This window comes from Myotis daubentonii, chromosome 2, assembly GCF_963259705.1.
Source record: "Myotis daubentonii chromosome 2, mMyoDau2.1, whole genome shotgun sequence".
Classification (NCBI taxonomy): domain Eukaryota; kingdom Metazoa; phylum Chordata; class Mammalia; order Chiroptera; family Vespertilionidae; genus Myotis; species Myotis daubentonii.
This window is the reverse complement of record NC_081841.1, coordinates 50,471,361-50,490,030: the sequence shown is the minus strand read 5'-3', so window position 1 is coordinate 50,490,030 and position 18,670 is coordinate 50,471,361. Positions and strand designations below refer to the sequence as shown.

At 56.5% G+C, this 18,670-nt stretch overlaps 1 protein-coding gene across 8 annotated transcripts in view; it reads left to right on the top strand.

The window, feature by feature from the left end:
- Positions 1-16,310, top strand: part of NCKAP5L (NCK associated protein 5 like) — a 35,488-nt gene extending 19,178 nt beyond the window's left edge. Inside the window, exons 2-13 of one of the 8 annotated variants that reach the window (XM_059682808.1) lie at positions 1,560-1,621; positions 2,617-2,774; positions 3,495-3,563; positions 3,676-3,714; positions 4,437-4,556; positions 8,280-8,393; positions 9,345-11,965; positions 13,443-13,602; positions 13,872-13,953; positions 14,275-14,583; positions 14,672-14,802; positions 15,419-16,310. In XM_059682808.1, the coding sequence (XP_059538791.1) occupies positions 2,652-2,774; positions 3,495-3,563; positions 3,676-3,714; positions 4,437-4,556; positions 8,280-8,393; positions 9,345-11,965; positions 13,443-13,602; positions 13,872-13,953; positions 14,275-14,583; positions 14,672-14,802; positions 15,419-15,634 (3,984 nt within the window). In that variant the 5' untranslated portion in view covers positions 1,560-1,621; positions 2,617-2,651 and the 3' untranslated portion in view covers positions 15,635-16,310. Of the gene's footprint in view, positions 1-1,559; positions 1,622-2,616; positions 2,775-3,494; positions 3,564-3,675; positions 3,715-4,015; positions 4,205-4,436; positions 4,557-8,279; positions 8,394-9,344; positions 11,966-13,442; positions 13,603-13,871; positions 13,954-14,274; positions 14,584-14,659; positions 14,803-15,418 lie in introns of those variants that run through there. The other 7 variants (XM_059682806.1, XM_059682810.1, XM_059682813.1 and 4 more) reach the window with 7 other exon arrangements.
- The last annotated feature ends 2,360 nt before the right edge of the window (positions 16,311-18,670 follow it).

Genomic DNA, 18,670 nt, shown 5'->3' with positions numbered 1-18,670 from the left:
GAGCCCACAACCCGGGCATGCGCCCTGACCGGGCATCAAACCGTGACCTCCTGGATCATAGGTTGATGCTCAACCACTGAGCCATGCCACCAGGCAACTAGGTACATTTTTATGATGTTAAAATAACAAAGGACTGCCCTGGCCAGTGTGGCTCAGTTGGTTGAGTATCCACCTGTGCACCAAAGGGTTGCTGGCAAGGTTACGGGTTCAGTCAACGGTCAGGGTGCATGCAGGAGGCCACCAATCAATATTTCTCTCTCACATCGATGTTTCTCTCTCTCTCCCTTCCTCTCTCTCTAAAATCAATAAAAACATTTAAAAATAATGACAACAAAGGACTTTAGATTGTGGTAGTGCTAAAAGTAAATATTACACCGTTTTTCCTTTTCTTCTAGTTTTCAGTTTATCCCATTGTCATACACACACTCTCACTCAGGAAGAAGTGCTCTCCTGTTTGCTGGTGCCCCTCTTCCTAGGGTGCCAGGCAGAGAAGAGTGCAGGCTGCCTGGCTCTGGGGTGGAGAGCTGGGGGAAGAGGGGGAGCTCCTTGAAGGCAGGGCAGTTTGAGCAGCACTCTCAGATCTTCAGGTGCCCGTTAGTGGCCACCCCCGGCTGAGGTGACTTGGGGTCTATAGAATAGACCAGAGGTGGGGGGATGTAACAGCAGGCTCTTTGCAGGACTTTGCACTGTGCCTGCGTCAGGATGTGATGATATGAAAAGCTTCCATTTACCGAGTTCACACAGAACACTATGTACATGATCTCATTCCATCTTCCAGCAACCCTTTCTGCATAGTATTCTTATCCCCGTTACATAGGTGAGGAGCCAGATCTTGCAGTCAGGATTCTAACCCAGGTCTGTTTAACTGCATTGTCCCGGGAGCCCTGGGACTGCAGAGCTTCCTGAATACAAGGAGCTTACAGTACAACTTGTGCACAGAGAGGCCCCTGGGGGTGGCGAAGTCCAAGCCTGTCCAGTGCGCTGTGCGAACCAGCCATGTGACTTGGGCTGCATCTTTTGCCTCTGGAGCCTGCGTCCTCCCCAGGCTGGCGCTCCCCTTACAAGTTTGGTAGGAGAGTCAAACGGAATGATGCATGAGAAAGTGGCAACACACAGGATCCGTTCAGTGCATGCAAGTGTAACTTCCTATTCCTTGGTTCCCTCATCTCAAATACAGGTGCTGATAATAGCTATGAAGTCCTGTGAGGTGGTGATGAGGATGACAGGAAGCACCGTGTGTGACTGGTCATGTCCACCTGGTGTCTGAGTGATTGCTGACAGAGCTGGGGCCTCTGCACTGGCTCTTCCTCTACCCAGAATGCTTCTTCCATCCCAGGATTTGATCTGGACTTCAGTCGCCCCTCAGTGTCTTACCAGGACCCAGCATCTGTTCCTTGGTTTATCGTGTATTATCCGCCTCCCCCAATAAAACAGAAGCTTCATAAAGGCAGGGCTTTCGCTGGCTTGTTCTTCCCTGTGGCCCAGCGCCTGGCGCACAGCAGAAGCCAAATAAATGCTGGCGGAAGGCAGGCTGACATGCTCTCCCTGTTTCTCCACAGGCAAGGTGACCATTCTGGCTGATAGAGTGAGTGTGCCAGCCTGGCCGAGGGAGCAGAGGCAGGTGAGGGGCTCTGTGGCCTGTGCGGCCGTTGATGGGGACTGGAGGGGGAAGGCTGGGTGGGGCAGGGCTCTTGTGCCCACCGTGGAGGACGGAGGAGAGAGCGTTCAGATGCCTGGTGGACGAGTGCTGCGGTCCTCTCTTCCTTGGTCCAAAAGTGCTCAGCTCCTTTGTGGGGGCTTCGGTGGGGCCGGGAGGCAACTAGTCAGGTGTAAACCGGAGCCTCCGCCCTTTGGCATGAGGAAGGGTTTCCCATCTACTGGAAATTTCCACAATATTTGTGTAGGAGAAGGAAATGAGCGCTTTCCTCTGGCAGAGAAATTGAAACTCAAATGGCAGATGAAGCCTAGTCAGTACGGGCAGTAACCATGGCAACAGTGTGGCGGGTGGGGCATCACACGCACAGCTCAGGGTGGAAGCCTGGCTGGCTGTGTTCAGGCAGTGGCAGGCTGGTCTCTAGTTGGTGCTCAGTCTGTCTCTTGCACACCAGGTATCACACCAGGAAGTGTAAGCCTGGGCAGTGACCTGAACATGCCCTCAGGGAATCGAGAGTCCGTGGGAGACGGTTATGGACCTGAGTGGACTTGGATTGGAATAATCCAAGGAATGATAGGAAGGAGCGGGCCAAATGGAAAGGCGGGTAAAGGGCCGAGCCCCTGCAGAGCCCAGGGACCCTTGGAGGCAGGCCGGCCCCTCCCAGTGTCGCCAGGAGGATGCAGTGTGCCAGATGGAGGCCAGTCGCGGCGGAGAATTCAGGTTTCTCAGCTCCTGGCCAGTGCCTGTGTGACCTGTGACAGGCGGAGTGCAGTTACGGGGCTTTACAAAACAATGGTTTTTGTTCTTCATACGGGAAGAGTGTCTTTCTCCCGTGACCAGAGAGCTTAGACGGAGTTGCTACAGTGTCCGTGGCACATCGGTCCCACTGAGCTCAACTCCGAGAATACTAACAAGTTTCCTCTTTGTCCTCCTCCCCCGCTCACCTCCCGGGCCTGGAGCAGCCTGCCCGGCCTCTCTCACTTGTTCCCAGGACCTGATGTCAGAGGCCATGGACCAGCCGGCTGGGAGTCCTGAGAACCCGAGGCCAGGAGAGGGTGGTGATGGCGGCATGGAGCCGGGTACCTGCCAGGAGCTCCTGCACCGACTGCGGGAGCTGGAGGTGGGCACGGGGCGCAGGGGTCAGTAGGGCCGCCCTTTCCTCTGAACAGCTATTTATCATTATTCATGTGATTCCTAAATCGTGCTTTTCCCTTGGTGGGGTGTTTGGGTTTGCGGCCCTTCCTCTCAGCCCCCTTGGCCAGGCTGGAGCAGAGATGAACATTCTTAGGAGAGCTCCTCTGAGAAGCCCTCTCCCTGCCCTTAGCTCTCTAGGCTAGGTGCCGCTCAGGGACAGGAGGCATGCCCAGGGGCAGGCTTGTCCTAACCCCTCAATGTCTCCCTTCTTTACCCCACTTCTCCCCCATATTCATGCTCTGAGGAAGGGGGTGGTCACAGAGGAAAAAGGGTTTAGGTGTCCTGGCACTCAGGATTTGAGGGACAAGGACATGGGTCCTTAAACGAAGGCCCCACATCACATTCTTCAGGTCCTGCCAGTCTCCTCTGCCCTCTCCCCAGGGAAATCAGGGTTACTCTTGGCACCTCCCACCTTCGGTCCTGGTCACTGACTGAGGTTGAGGTTACAGAAAACCAGACATCTGAGCTCTGCCTTCTAATGCCCTCAGCCCATCTCTATAGGCCCCGTGGCAGAATCCATCCAGAGCCAAGAGGTGGGCAGGGGGGTAGTTAGTAGACTCCTTGCCTCCCCTTCCCCAAAAGGAGTTTGCCCTGAGGGAAGAGTGGTCCCATGGCCTCCTTTTTGCCCTCTTCCCGTGTCCTGCAGGCAGAGAACTCGGCACTTGCCCAGGCCAACGAAAACCAGCGGGAGACCTATGAGCGCTGTCTGGACGAGGTCTGTGGGGTCTGCAGTGGGACTGATGCTGGGAGGGTTGGGGAGCAAAGCTTGTCTCCTCCAGATAAAGGCTGTTGGCTGACGTCTCTGCCTCGGGGCTTTCTGTCCCCAGGTTGCCAACCATGTGGTACAGGCACTACTGAACCAAAAGGTAAGTGGCCATGGGAGACGTTCTCACCCCTAAGTCCAACCTCCCTGGGAGAGGTCCTGGGTACCACGGGGGACCCCTGAGCCTTCTCAGCTAAGCCTTTGATGGGGGCTAGAGGAGGGAGCTTGGCGGAAATGTCCTATTGGCCCAGTGATGCCCGCATCCCTCCCCCACCCCTCGCTTCCTCACTTCAGACGGGCCTGTACTGTTTTATCTGGAGGCAGGGGTGGCATAGGTGAGGCCAGATCTCTGAGTTATGGTACCTTTGATTTGGGCTTGAATCCTTCTCTTATTCTGGCCCCAGATTGTAATGGACCTGAAAGCAGTGTTGATGTTGGGAGCATAAGGTGGCATCTAAATATTTACTGAAGCACTGTGGGTAACTTCTCGACACATGGTCCATCTGACCCCTAGATCTTCTTCTGCCTTGTATGGACCCTTCTTTAATGTGTGGTTTCTAAGAGGCTCTGGGCTGGCTCCAGGATTGGGGAAGGTACCAATTGGAATGGGATTTACCTCCCTCCGTGGGTGGTTAACTTTAGAGAATTTACTGTCCCCTGAGGATTTGATAGCTGCAGCCTCCTTCACGGAGGAGGTTGCAGGAGAAGGGCATGCCCGGGAGGAGTGCCCGCTGCTCTGATGAAGGGAGCTGTGTGCTCATCCACCCTCCCTGGAATGCTCTCCTTCTTTTCCTCCACCTCCTCCCGGGCGGCGGGCGGCGGCAGGACCTTCGGGAGGAGTGCATCAAGCTGAAGAAGAGAGTGTTTGACCTCGAACGACAGAACCAGATGCTGAGCTCCCTGTTTCAGCAGAAACTCCAGCTCACGACAGGCTCCCTCCCTCAGGTGGGCATAAGCCATTCTCCTTCCCTCATCACACCTGTTTCCTGCCTCCCCCAGCCCCATCATTACCACCACCCACTTTTCCCCAAAACACCTACAGAAGCAGGCTGCCCAGCGCTCCCTCCATTCTGGAGGGAGTCCATCCAGGGAAGGCCCGCCTGGCCTGATAGATGTGCACCTTAGACGGGGTGAAAACCCCCTGAGTCCCCTCAATCCGGGCTGTCCCCCACCTTGCACTATCCCCCACCTTGCAGGTGCTTCCCTCCCAGGTGGATGGGATCCCTTCTCACTGACAGAGAGGTCCCTGCTTACTCTCCCCCTGAGTGTAAGATGGGTGGAAGCTGAAATTGTAATTATTTCACGCTCCCAAGGGGCCCCTTTGGCCACTGCACTGCCTCTTCTTGTCCAGGGGCTGGGGTGGGACCGGGTGGAAGGCACCCAGCGCTTGGTGTCACAGAGAGGTCAGGAAAGGCACTTGGCCGGACAACTCTGTATTTGTGCACATTGCATACAGGGTGGGGCAAAAGTAGGTTTACAAAACACAGAGTTTATTCTTGTATTATTATTTATTATTGTATTATTTTTCCATACAAACAACTGTAAACCTACTTTTGTCCCATCCTGTATGCTCACCCACTGACTCAGACATGGCCGTAGACCCTGGTTGGTCCCTGCTTCTAGCCCCGACACCCGCCTTACCCGGGAGAATCAGGAGCCCACTCGGAGTGAATCCTGTGCTCGTTTGGGGTCACGCTGTCAGAAAGCCTCAAGGATGGGGTGAGACACGGGGGTAGGAGGGCCAGGAGCAGCTCCGGGTTCTGAAATCAGCCGGCGCACCCTCACCCCACCTCTGATCTTGACAAGAAGAGAAGTACCTTCTGTGTGTGTGTTCGTCTGATACAAACCAGGCAGCTCTTGGCTCCCAGACCCTGGGCAGGATGCCTTCAGCTCCTGGGAGGCCTGACCCTGCCTGTCTAGAACCCCTGTCACCAGGCAGGTACAAAGCTGAGTGAATCAGCCGCAGGGACTGCAGCCCCCCTGCCCTGGTCTTGCCCAGCTACAGGGTTCACCCTGGAACTCCCAGAGGCCTAACCACAATGGCCCATCTCACCCCGTCCATTCCTTCTCAGTAACTAGTGATAAGAGAGGTATAGAGCATCCTTAAGTCATTTTTTTTTTTTTTTACTTAAATTAATTCTGGGATTTGAATTTGGGCTTTTTAGATGAATTTTGGGGTTTGGGGTCATAGAGAGTCATCTTCCTCAGAGGTAATTTATGACATAATGGAAAGAGCATGAACCTCAGATAAACTCCCTAACTTAGCTAATTCTTAGCTATGTGACCTTGGACAAATTTTTTTTTTAATTAAATCCTTATTGTTCAGATTATTACATTTGTTCCTCTTTTTTCCCCCCATAACTCCCCTCCTCCCAGTTCCCGCCCCACCCTCCACCCTCACTCCCCACCCACTGTCCTCATCCATAGGTGCACGATTTTTGTCCAGTCTCTTCCTGCATCTCCCACACCCCTTTCCCCCCCAAGAATAGTCAGTCCATTCCCTTTCTATGTCCCTGATTCTATTATGATCACCAGATTATTTATTCACTTGATTCTTAGATTCACTTGTTGATAGATGCATGTTTGTTGTTCATAATTTGTATCTTTACCTTTTTCTTCTTCTTCCTCTTCTTAAAGGATACCTTTCAGCATTTCATATAATACTGGTTTGGTGGTGATGAACTCCTTTAGCTTTTCCTTATCTGTGAAGCTCTTTATCTGACCTTCAGTTCTGAATGATAGCTTTGCTGGATAAAGTAATCTTGGTTGTAGGTTCTTGGTATTCATCACTTTGAATATTTCTTGCCATTCCCTTCTGGCCTGCAAAGTTTCTGTTGAGAAATCAGCTGACAGTCGTATGGGTACTCCCTTGTAGGTAACTGAGTTTCTTTCTCTTGCTGCTTTTAAGATTCTCTCTTTGTCTTTTGCTCTTGGCATTTTAATTATGATGTGTCTTGGTGTGGTCCTCTTTGGATTCCTTTTGTTTGGGGTTCTCTGCGCTTCGTGGATCTGTAAGTCTATTTCTTTCACCAGGTGGGGGAAGTTTTCTGTCATTATTTCTTCAAATAGGTTTTCAATATCTTGCTCTCTCTCATCTTCTGGCATCCCTATAATTCTGATAGACAAATTATATAATCTTACAAACCAGTTTTTCCTTCTAGGTGGGAATAAGAGCACCTATATTGCAGGTTGTCATGAGGATTAAGTAAGATAATAAATAGTGCTTGGCCCAGAGTAGATGGTCAGTGTTCGGCAGCAGCTATTTATCATTATTCATGTTATTCCTAAATTGTGCTTTTCTAGGATGAAAGCCCCATTGAGATGCTAATTAAGCTCTTGTTATGAGTAGTGCCTTTGCCAACACATATGGAACTGGACAGGGCTGTCGCCTGTGCAGAGCAAATGTAACCCCTGACGGCCGGGACTGCCGAAGCGAAGGCAGGTCTACAGGCAGCAGTAGTACAAAGCAGAGTGTGACAGCGCTGCCCAAGAGCCAGAGGTGGGGGAGGCTGGGCACAGAGACGGGCTGGGGGGGAGGGGGGGTTCCCTTAATGAGGTGGCTTTGGAACTGGGCCTTGATGGATGAGAGATTTAAAGAGAGTGCAACGGGGGGCAGAGAAACGCGATTCCCTGTGGAAGGAACAGAGCAGGAAGCCTAGGCAGCGGAAGCTGTTCAGCGGGGCTGGAACAAAGGGTGTGTGAGGAGCAGTGAGAGGCAGAGCTGGAGCCGGCGTCGGGAAGACCAGGCGGGCTGGCTGGAATGCAGGCAGAGGAGTTCAGACTTGTCTTCAGTGAGCAGCCAGAGGAGGCTTTGAGCACAAAGATGCTTCAGGAAAAAAAAAAAAGAAAGAAAGAAAAACATGCTTTAGGCTGCCTTGTACATCGGAGGTTGAGAAGCCACCCAAGTCAGAGAGACTGGAATGCTGAGCAGCATCCAGCAGGAGGTGTGAGGATCTGGGCTGCAGGGGCGGCTGCAGGTGGCCAGAGGGGAGGCAGAGACGCTGCCAAGACAGGATCTGAAAGCTGCAGAGAGTGAGAGACAGGGAGGACTTAAAGTTGGCTGCTATCTAGTTGAAATGCCAAAGCGAAGGAAGTGACATCCTCAGGGACTGAGAGAGACGTGACCCATGATTCAGTACTACTTCTGTAATCCTCAGAGTACAAGCTTCATGTGAGACTAGTTAAGGGAGACAGAAGTGAGAGCTGACACCACCATCTCTTTTCTGGAACCCAGTAATAAGTCCCCTTCCCTTAGTCTCAGCCTGTGATGCTGGGCTCAAAGGTAGTCAGAACAGGAGGGGCCTCGCTGCGCGCTCTCTCTGTACCCAGGGAGGAGGTCCTGAGGAAGAGCAGAGCGGTCCTGGACCTGCAGTGGCACCCGGGGTGGGCCTGCCACGGCCCTTGGGCCCAGGAGCCATGTCTCCCCTCCCCCAAAGCCCCTGGACCACCCCACCTTTCTGCCACCTGGGCATGCCCTTCAGTCTGCCTGTGCCTTGGTCTCCCAAGGCTCCTTGACCAGGTGCTGGGGACAGTGGTGAAAGCATACCTCGGGCCAGGAGATGTCCCTGAAGGGGCAACTCTTTCCTGCCCTGGGACGGGAAGGCCTCGTTCATGGGGAAGTAGGGACCTGGGGCAGAGCACTTGTGCTAACTCTGCCTCTCCCTGCAGATCCCACTTACCCCACTCCAGCCTCCATCAGAGCCACCAGCCTCCCCCTCCCTGAGCTCCGCCGAGGGACTGGCCACCTCGCTGCCTCTGGGGCGCTGTGCTGGGCAGAGAGAGGTAGGAGGGCTGGGCACGGTGGTCAGTGGCTCCGCTGGCCATGGGCTTGTCCGTTGCCTCCATTGCTGATTTCTAATGAGTCCCAGGGGAGGCCGTGCCCCATGCACAGGTTCTTGACCTGGCTGTGTCACCTCAGACTAAGAAAAATAGGTCCCATTCCAACCACTGGCCTTGCAAGCATATGTGTCAGTTCTGCAGTAGGAGTCACGGCTCCCTTGTGTGCCAGCCACTGCTGAGCACCTGGGTCTCATCTGCCTTATGAGGTTAAACATAGCGAGCATCCGTTTTACAGATGATACTATGAAGCTTGAAGATTCAGTAACTTGCCAAAGGCCATATAACTAGTTAGTAGTAGATCTGGTTCTTGAAGCTACACAATCTGGCTCCAGAGCCCATGGAGTTAACCACTATGTCAGACTGGACTGGGCATGAGAGAGGGCCGGGCAAAAGCCGGGATGGGCTTGCAGTAGAGTCATTCCCAATCCTCTTCTCCATGGAGATCAGCTCAGCAGGCCGCTGTCTGACCTAAAAGGGCCTGAGCTTGCCGCAGTGGCTTAGGAATTGGCTGCATCACATCCCCTTCTTGAGTCTGTGTTCTTTCTGAGCCTGAAAAATGAACAGGCCTCCCTCCCCGGGACAAGCATAGCGGTCAGTGTTGTAGGTGGTCAGCCCTGCTGACCCAAACAGCAGTGGGAAGTGGTGGGAAAGCAGGGCTGGGATAGCCAGGAAGGGAAATGGGGTCCCCACCCAACCCCGGTCATGCCAGGAAAGAGTGGGACTAACCAGGGCTCAGTGAATCTTAGGGAGGATGAGCCATCATATCCCAGGAGCTGTCCATTCCTTTTGGGGACAGAGACAAAACCAGGCCAGCTGTGTTCCTGCCACACACAGTTATGCGCAGCTCAGGCCCTGGGTCTGCACGTGGTCTCCTTATGCTGTTTCTCCCCCAAGGTATGTTGGGAGCAGCAGCTGCGGCCAGGAGGCCCAGGACCCCCGGCTGCCCCACCCCCAGCGCTGGATGCCCTGTCCCCATTCCTTCGAAAGAAAGCCCAGATCCTGGAGGTGCTGAGAGCTCTGGAAGAGACTGACCCCTTGCTTCTCTGCTCACCTGCCACCCCCTGGCGGCCTCCAAGCGAGGGTCCTGGCTCCCCAGAGCCCATCAACGGCGAGCTGTGTGGCCCACCCCAGCCCGAGCCCTCCCCCTGGCCCCCCTACCTGCTACTAGGCCCTGGTAGCCTGGGAGGCCTGCTACCCTGGGAGCGCCTCTTGGGGAACCATGGGGAGGAAGAGGGTGCTGGGCGGCACTGGGGCCCTAGTAGGGCCTCCCTGCAGGCCCAAGGAGCCATCTCTGGTCCACCCTGTGCCCCAGGCAGCAGCTCCTCCTCCTCTTCTGATGAGGCAGGTGATCCCAATGAGGCACCCAGCCCTGACACCCTGCTCGGGGCCCTGGCCCCCAAACAGCTGAACCTGGGTCAGCTCCTTGAGGACACAGAGTCTTACCTACAGGCCTTCCTGGCCGGGGCCACTGGCCCACTCAACGGGGACCACCCAGGCTCGAGGCAGCCATCCTCCTCAGACCAGGGCCCCCCACAGCTATCCAAGTCCAAAGGCTTCCCCAAGTCAGCTTGGGGTGGGGGTACTCCAGAGGCTCACAGGCCAGTCTTTGGTGCTACCTCAGAGGGCCAGGAGCCCCTCCCCTTCCTCAGCATGTTCATTAGTGCGGGGGATGCCCCCCTGGGCTCTCGACCTGGCCACCCCCACTCCTCATCTCAGGTGAAAAGCAAGCTCCAAATCGGCTCCCCGTCTCCCGGGGAAGCCCCGGGACCCCTTCTGCACTCTCCAGCCAGAGGGCTCAAGTTTCTAAAGTTGCCTCCAGCCTCGGAGAAGGTCCCCAGCCCAGGAGGCCCCCAGCTCAGCCCTCAGCTCCCCCGGAACTCCCGAATCCCCTGCCGGAACAGCGGCTCAGATGGCAGCCCCTCCCCACTGCTGGCCCGAAAGGGCCTGGGTGGAGGAGAACTGTCCCCAGAAGGGGTCCAGGGCCTGCCCACCAGCCCTTCACCCTGCTCCACAACCCCGGACTCTGCACAGCTCCGACCTCCTCAGCCAGCCTTCTCCACCACGCTGTCCCCTGGGTCGCCCTGCTACGAGAACATCCTGGACCTTTCCCGGAGCACCTTTAGGGGGCCTTCTCCAGAGCCACCCCCACCCCCATTGCAGGTGCCCACCTACCCACCGCTAACTCTGGAGGTGCAGCAGGCCCCTGAGGTCCTCAGAAGCCCTGGAGCCCCCCTGAGCCCTTGCCTCCCAGAATCCTGCCCCTATGGGAGCCCCCAGGAGAAAAATGTGGACAAGGCAGGCTTGGAGTCTCCCCATCCTTGCCGCAGGACCCCAGGCAGCTCAGCCAAGAAGCCCAGCCAGGGGGCAGGACGGCGACCTGGAGATCCTGGCCACACACCCCTGCGGGACAGACTGGCAGCCCTGGGGAAGCTGAAGACGGGCCCCGAGGGGTCTCAGGGCCCAGAGAAGAACGGGGTGCCAGCCAGGCTTGGCACCGAGAAGGTGCGGGGAGCAGGGAGGTCAGGGGAGAGTCCTGGAGACCTGGCACTCTCCATCCCCAGGCCCCCTGAGCAGCCAGAAGCCAAGGGGGCCCTGCGGGGGGCAGTGGCCTTGGGCACGAGCAGCCTAAAGCAACAGGAACCTGGGCTCCTGGGGGAGCCCGGGGCCCGAGTCTACTCCTCCCACTCCATGGGGGCCCGCGTGGACCTGGAGCCTGTCTCACCGAGGAGCTGCCTCACCAAAGTGGAGCTAGCCAAGAGCCGGCTGGCAGGGGCCCTGTGTCCCCAGGTACCCCGCACCCCTGCCAAAGTGCCAGCCTCAGCCCCCAGCCTGGGCAAGCCCAGTAAGAGCCCCCACGGCAGCCCGACAAAGCTACCTTCCAAGTCACCTACCAAGGTGGTGCCCCGCCCTGTGGCCCTGCCAGTCACCAAGGAGCCCCCCAAGCCTGACAAGGGGAAGGGCCCACCATGGACAGACTGTGGTAGCACCATGGCTCAGCCCACACCCTCAGCACCTGGCCCTGCTGACCCAAGCCAGGGTCCCGAGGGGCGTGCCCTACACTCGGCCATTGAGGAGAAGGTGATGAAGGGCATCGAGGAGAATGTACTGCGGCTCCAGGGTCAGGAGCGGGCGCCGGGCACCGAGGCCAAGCACCGAAACACTAGCAGCATCGCCAGCTGGTTTGGCCTTAAGAAGAGCAAGCTGCCAGCACTAAACCGCCGCACAGAGGCCGCCAAGAGCAAGGAGGGGGCCAGCGGGGGCTCCCCGCTCCGGAAGGAGGTAAAGGCAGAATCCCGGAAGCTGGAGGCAGAGAGCCTCAACATCTCCAAGCTGATGGCTAAGGCGGAGGATTTGCGCCGGGCGCTGGAGGAGGAGAAGGCCTACCTGAGCAGCAGGGCCAGGCCGCGGCCCGGGGGACCAGCTCCAGGCCCCAGTGCAGGGCTGGGGCCGGTCCAGGGCCAGCTGGCGGGCATGTACCAGGGCGCAGACACCTTCATGCAGCAGCTGCTCAACAGGTGAGGGCCTGGGACCCGTCGCAGGGGCTTGGTGACTGAGGACACTTGTCTCTCCGTGGGTACACCAGAGACCGCTGGGCACGCTTGGCCTGGGAGCTTAGGCTTCGCAGAGGTCAGAAGGGGTCAGAGGTCGAGCAAAATGCTACCAAAATATTGGGGGGTTCGCAGCCTGACCAAGAGGAAAGATGGGGCGTTTGTTCCCCAGCTTCCCGCCTCTCTGGCTGATATCAGGCTTGCTGAGACCCAGTTTCTCGTTTGGGAAGAGGGAACAGTCCACACTTTCCTGGATCATCTCTGGTGTCGGGTGAGGCGGCCAACCTAAATGCCTGCACACAACAGTCAAAGAGATGCTAGTTCCTGGCCATGGCCTGATGAAGTCTCACTCTGGGGTTTCCCATTCTATAGAGCAGGGGTGGGGAGCATCCAGCCCGAGGGCTGTGTAAGGCCCGTGAAATCATTTGGCCTGGCCCTGCCAAGGCATGAAGGGTGAGTTCGTTAAATGTTTGACCAAATATAGCAGGATGATTTGTTGTTGTTGTTGTTAATCCTTACCCAGGGATATTTTTCCATTGATTTTTAGAGAGAATGGAAGGGAGGGGGAGAGGCAGAGAGAAATATCGATGTGAGAGAGACATCGATCTGTGCCTCATCTAGGGCCAGGGATCAAGCCTGCAACCAAGGCACATGCCCTTGACCAGAATTGAACTGGGACTCTTCAGTTCTATCCACTGAGCCAAACTGGCTAGAATCTTTCAGTTGATAATTTTGTGTGGCCCGCCAATAATGTTATAAATGTCCAAATGGCTCTTGGCAGAAAAAGGGTACCCCACTCCTGCTATGGAACAAAGGGGGGTCTCCTTCCCATCTTGTCCTTTGGCATCTGCCGCAGACCCAGCAATGGGAGCTGTGGTTTACAGAGTGGCTTGGGGTTGCCCTCTCTGGGCCAGGTTAAGGCAGAATGTCTGCAGGAATTGGGCCCCAGGTCTGGTGTGATTTGGACAGCAAATTCAGCTGGGCCAGGCTGGGTGTGTTGTGTGGGCCAGGATGTGACCAGGTTTGCCATTTATCTGCCACCACTGTAGCGTGGTCTCTAAGCTTGACTCTGGGTAATTTTGGGAGAGTTCTCCCATCTTCCCAGCCCCTGCTATCCCTCTGGGGTTCCTCTAGGCCAGTGGTCGGCAAACTGCGGCCCCTTGAGTGTGGCTCTTCCACAAAATACCACATGCGGGCACACACATACAGTGCGATTGAAACTTCGTGGCCACACTCAAGGGGCCAAAGAGCCGCATGTGGCTCGCGAGCCGCAGTTTGCCGACCACTGCTCTAGGGTCTCTGCCAGTTCCCTTGTCAGAGGGATTGCTGTGGGACACCACCAGGGATATGTCCCCTTCCCCAGGGACAGAGGGGTGTCTCACTAGACCCACACTATTGGTGGGAGCAAGGCCTCCCTCATCTCCTTCTGCACTGTTGCCCCTAGGGTGGATGGCAAGGAGCTGCCACCCAAGAGCTGGAGGGAGCCCAAACCTGCATTTGGTGACTTCCAGCCAGTGTCCTCTGACCCCAAGAACCCCTGGCCAGCCTGTGGGCCCCGAAATGGCCTGGTGGGCCCTCTTCAGAGCTGCGGAAAACCTGGGAAGGTAAGTTCTTGGGACGAGGGCTGGGTGGAGGGCTGGTCTCTTGGTCCTGTCAGATCTCTTAACCCTGGAGGGCTCCCCTTCCTGAGGCCTGGAAGCTGCTGAATGCATTTCGGGTGGGGGTGGGCGGTGCTGGGAGGGGGAGAGGACCTCCTGAGGGCTGGAAGGCTTTGGGCACTCTCAGATCCATACTTCAGGGGCCCTAATGATGAGGCTAGGAGAGGGGTTTGGGGTAGGGACGAATGTGCCCAGAGGTCTCCTGTTTCCCACAGCCAAGCAGTGAGCCAGGAAGGCGGGAAGAGATGCCTTCAGAGGTCAGCCTGGCCGAGCCAGTGCCCACCTCACACTTCACAGGTCAGTAGATCAAGGGCCAAGAATAGAGCTTTACCCCTTCCTGTCACTGCAGCCGATGCCAGGCCCTGAGTGCCATATTGGTACCAATCACCAGGCGGGCCCCCTGGGGCTGCATAGAAATATCACTTCTTACACACAGGGTACCTGCCACCCTTCTCCGAACCTAGGGAAGGTGGGACAGGGTAGGCAGGGACCACCTAGCCTGTTGGGCCTCGGGGGGCCTGGACCAGGGGTGGAGCCTAGGTTGGGGCAGGAAGCTAGAAGGCAGAGTGGATGAGCCACCTGCAGCCTCACATTCGTGACTTACCCTCCCCTCCCCAGCCTGTGGCTCCTTGACTCGAACCCTGGACAGTGGCATTGGGACCTTCCCGCCCCCAGACCATGGCAGCAGTGGGACCCCCAGCAAGAATCCTCCCAAGACCAAGCCACCACGCCTGGAGCCCCCACCCGGGGGGCCCCCAGCGCGGCCACCACCCCTTACCAAAGTCCCCCGCCGCGCCCACACGCTGGAGCGCGAGGTGCCGGGCATCGAGGAGCTGCTGGTGAGCGGGCGGCACCCCAGCATGCCGGCCTTCCCCGCACTGCTCACTGCTGCTCCCGGCCACCGGGGCCATCAGACCTGCCCTGACGGTGAGTGTCTGCACAGGTGGGTGGGCTGTCCCTGTACTCCACCCACCACCACCTCCTTCCCCTTGTCACCACATAGATCCCTGTGAAGACCCAGGACCTCTCCCTCCTGTCCAGCTGGCCAAAAACTGGACCTTCCCCAATGCCAGGGCAGCCGGTGGCTCCACTGACCCTTTCCTGTGCCCACCCCGACAATTGGAGGGGCTGCCCAGGACCCCCATGGTGAGCATGGTGGGAGGGGAAAGGGCATAAGACTGGCGGGCAGGGGGGTAAGGGAGAGACCAGTGTTTCCTGTGAGGTACAGCCCTTCCTGGAGGAGGACTGAGTGGCGAGCCCCTTGGATGCCCCTCTGAGCAGCCCACCCACCTCCCTTCTTCTTTTTTTTTTAATACGTTTTTATTGATTTCAGAGAGAGAGGGGAAAGGCAGAGAGAGAGAGAGAGAGAGAGAGAGAGAGAGAGAGAAAAGAAACATCAATGATGAAAGAACCATTGATCAGCCGCCTCCTGCCCCCTACATGGGATCGAGCCCTCAACCTGAGCACATGCCCTGACCTGGAATCGAACTGTGACCTCCTGGTTTATGGGTCGACACTCAACCACTGAGCCACACTGGCCAGGCCCCATCTCTCTTCTTACACCTCTCTGGAAAGGGTTTCTCTCCTTCCACAGAACCGTGGTAGGGCTGTGCTCAGTCATGCCTCCAGCCAGCTTCCTCTGCGTGCACCCCTCCGTGGTGGGCCCCATCTGCAGAGCCCCCATGCCCGGGGCAGGGCCCAGGCTTTCAGGCAGGGCCAGGGGGTGAGAGAGCTTCCTCCTGAGCCTCCCTTCCTTTCCCAGGCCCTGCCTGTGGACCGGAAGCGGAGCCTGGAGCGCAGCCGCCCAGCCACTGCCACGCCCCCGGGCCCGGCGTTTGGGGGTAGCCGTACTCCCAGCACATCGGACATGGCTGAGGAAGGCAGAGTGGCCAGTGGGGGCCCCCCAGGGCTGGAGACCTCCGAGTCTCTCAGCGACTCGCTCTACGACTCGCTCTCCTCCTGTGGGAGTCAGGGCTGAGGAGCTGCGCCTCGCCTCGGCCCCTCTCAGACACAGCCTGGACCGCGCTCCTCAGGCCCTGTCCCCTCGGGGCCATGCGGCTCCTCCCTGCAGGGACCAAAGAGGCAGATGGACCAGAAGGTGAAGGGGGCGCCTGGCGCCCCCCTGCCCTCCGCTGCTGTGGAGGACATGACCACTCTCAGCTCAGGGAGAGACCCCACCTTTGGTCCTTCCTCTCACCCAGAGTCAGGCTCTTCCTCTGAGGGACTGGGCCCCAGGCCGCTGCCCCAGCCCAGCTCCTACTTCAGGCCGAGCCATCTCATGGTGCTGGGCTTCCTGCCCGCCAGCTGTGCCATCTCTGCCACCTGGCTGCTCCCTGCCCCCAGCCCCTGCGGGGCGGCCGGAGGCCCCGCGCTGGTGGAGTTTGGGGGTGAGGGGTCAAGTTGCCTTCTCTCTCATCTGCCCTGGTCCTCCTTGCTGTCTGGATGGTGCTGCCCTCCCCTGTCCCATGTCTTTGGGGTCATTTGTCAGTCTTTTTGTTGTTGTTTTTTTTATACATTAAAGCACCTGGCCCAATCCCCACTCCCCACCCTCATCCCGCGCTGCGGTTAATTTATCTGTCGTTACAAATGCGGCTGCTCTGCTTCCAGCCTCTGCTTCTGCAATATCCCCAATAAAACACGAAGGCCCCGCTGTACCCCCGACTCGACCTGTTCTGTGGGAGGACTCAGGGATGGACAAGTGGGTGGAGACTGTGGGCACCAGGGGGAGGGGGTGTGGGTGAGACTCTGTCTTAGGCGCCCTGTGAAGCAACCCACCTTCCAGGGGATCTGGCTGGGGTCACCTAGAATTGAGGGACGGGTCTGCTTAGGCCTGGGTTGGGGAGAGGGCCCTGGTCCAGGGCTTGGGCAGGGCAGCCGTGGGCAGGCACTTCAACCCTGTACACATGAAATGAGGTAGGCCCTCCAAATTCTGAGCTCCAGGGGCTGGAGGGTAAGCAGAGTTAAGTGTCTGTCGTCTCCTGTTACCATAAAGGGAGGCAACTGGATCCCAAACTGTTGCCACCGTCTAATTTTCCCTCAGATCTTGGGCTTTCCCAGACCATGCCTCTGTTCTACCTCATGTCAACCAGCAGTTCCCATGGCTCTCACTTTAGGAAGGGAGGCCAGGAATGAGGCTGTGCAGAAGGGACTTCCAGGAGTTATTTCAGACTCCACATGGCATGAGGACAGAGGGTGGTTGCCGCCCTCCAGCTCTTGGATTTCCTGTTGGGCCTGGAGCTGGGCAATGATCTGAAGGTGAACCAGGTGGCAACCAGCTCATCTCACATTGGTCAGCTCCTGCCCACCTGGTTGCGAGGTGCAGGGTGATTCTTCAGCGCGCCTGCCTGACACAGCCTACACGTGCTGCCTCCCTGTGGCATACAGTCTGGAGGCCGCCTGGGCGGTATCGTGCTCAGTACTCCTGGCCTTGAGGCTGGGACTCTAGACACTTCATCGTGGGCATGGGGGCCTGTAGGAGACACGTGGTGTATTGACACCACAGTTGAGCCAAAGCACATTCACAACTCGGTTATACTGTGGACACTGTCCTGGGGGCTGACGAGCCCAGGAAGATTGGGAGCGCGGAGGGCGTCGGCACCTCCTTTTACACTACCTCCTTCCATCAGCCTCTCCAGCCTCATGCTCCGGAGAGAGTGGTAAAAAGAATTCCCCATTAAAGTAAACACCTACCATATTGCTAGCCCTCTGGCCCCTAACCCCCACCACAGCCCAGCTGGGGGAGGCACCGTCATCCTCATTTCACAGACTTCCAGGCTCAGAAACATGCCATGGTTGCCCAAGGCTGAGAAGTGATGGAGCCCTGAGAGAGTAGTTCCTTTTTGGGTGTGTGGCTTTGCTTTCTTCTGGACTTTAATCTCTTCTTCCTTTTCTGGCCGGGGGATCCCTCCTGATGTGCTGGGGTGGAGAGCAATGGACTGGAAGTCAAGGGTTTTAGCCACTAAGTCTGGTTTTATGGGGAGAGCTGCCTTCCTTCTCCAGGCTTTGGCTTTCCTTACCTACAGACGATTAGGAGAGTGAGCCAGACCAGCTGGTCCCATTAGCTCTGCTCTTCCTACCTCTCCCTCAATCTGGCCTCTCTCCTATTTCCCTTAGTTTATGTCATCATTGAAGAAATTAATAAGACTTAGAAAAAGGGCAAGTCAGATGTCTTGGTTTTCTTTAAATATCAGAATCCTGCACTTGCTAGTGTAGCTCAGCTGGTTGGAGTGGAATCCCATACACCAGAAGGTGGCAGGTGTGACTTCCGGTCAGGGTACATACCTGGGTTGTGGGTTTGATCCTCAGTCGGGGTGCACGTGGGAGGCAGCTGATCAGTGCCTCCCTCCCTCTCTCTCGCCAATCAATAAAGACATGTCATCGGGTGAGGATTAAAAATATATATGTTAAAGCCCTAGCCAGTTTGTCTCAGTGGTTAGTGTCGGCTTGCAGACTGAAGGGTCTAGGGTTCAATTCCGGTCAAGGGCATGTACCTTGGTTGCAGGCTCAATCCATGCCCCCTTCCACGCCCACCCCCACCCCAAAATCAGGGCATGTGCAGGAGGCAACCAAACTATGTGTCTCTTTCACATCAATGTTTTTCTCTCCTCTCCTCTTCTACTCTCTCTAAAAGTAATGAAAAAAATATCCTCGGTGAGGATTAACTATATATATATATCAGAATCCCATTTTCTTACTTCCGTCTTCTACTTTCAGGTTCCTATCCCACTATGCCTTCTGCTTTTATGGGCTTAAGTAGGATATTACAAGCTGCAAATTTCTGCTTCTTGCCAGGCGGGCTCAAAGAAGTCTACATCATCCTTCTCTAACTTACTATTTCTTGGTTTTTCATGACCTTTTGACCCTAATGGATTACATCATTGCCTTGTTAGAACAGAATTGTTGGCCTGCAGGATATTTATTCTATATCCTTTCAGGAAAGAAGCTTAGCATCTGACTCTGGATTCCACCTCTTACAAGCTGAGACCAATGGGTGCATCCATGTTTGTGTCACCAG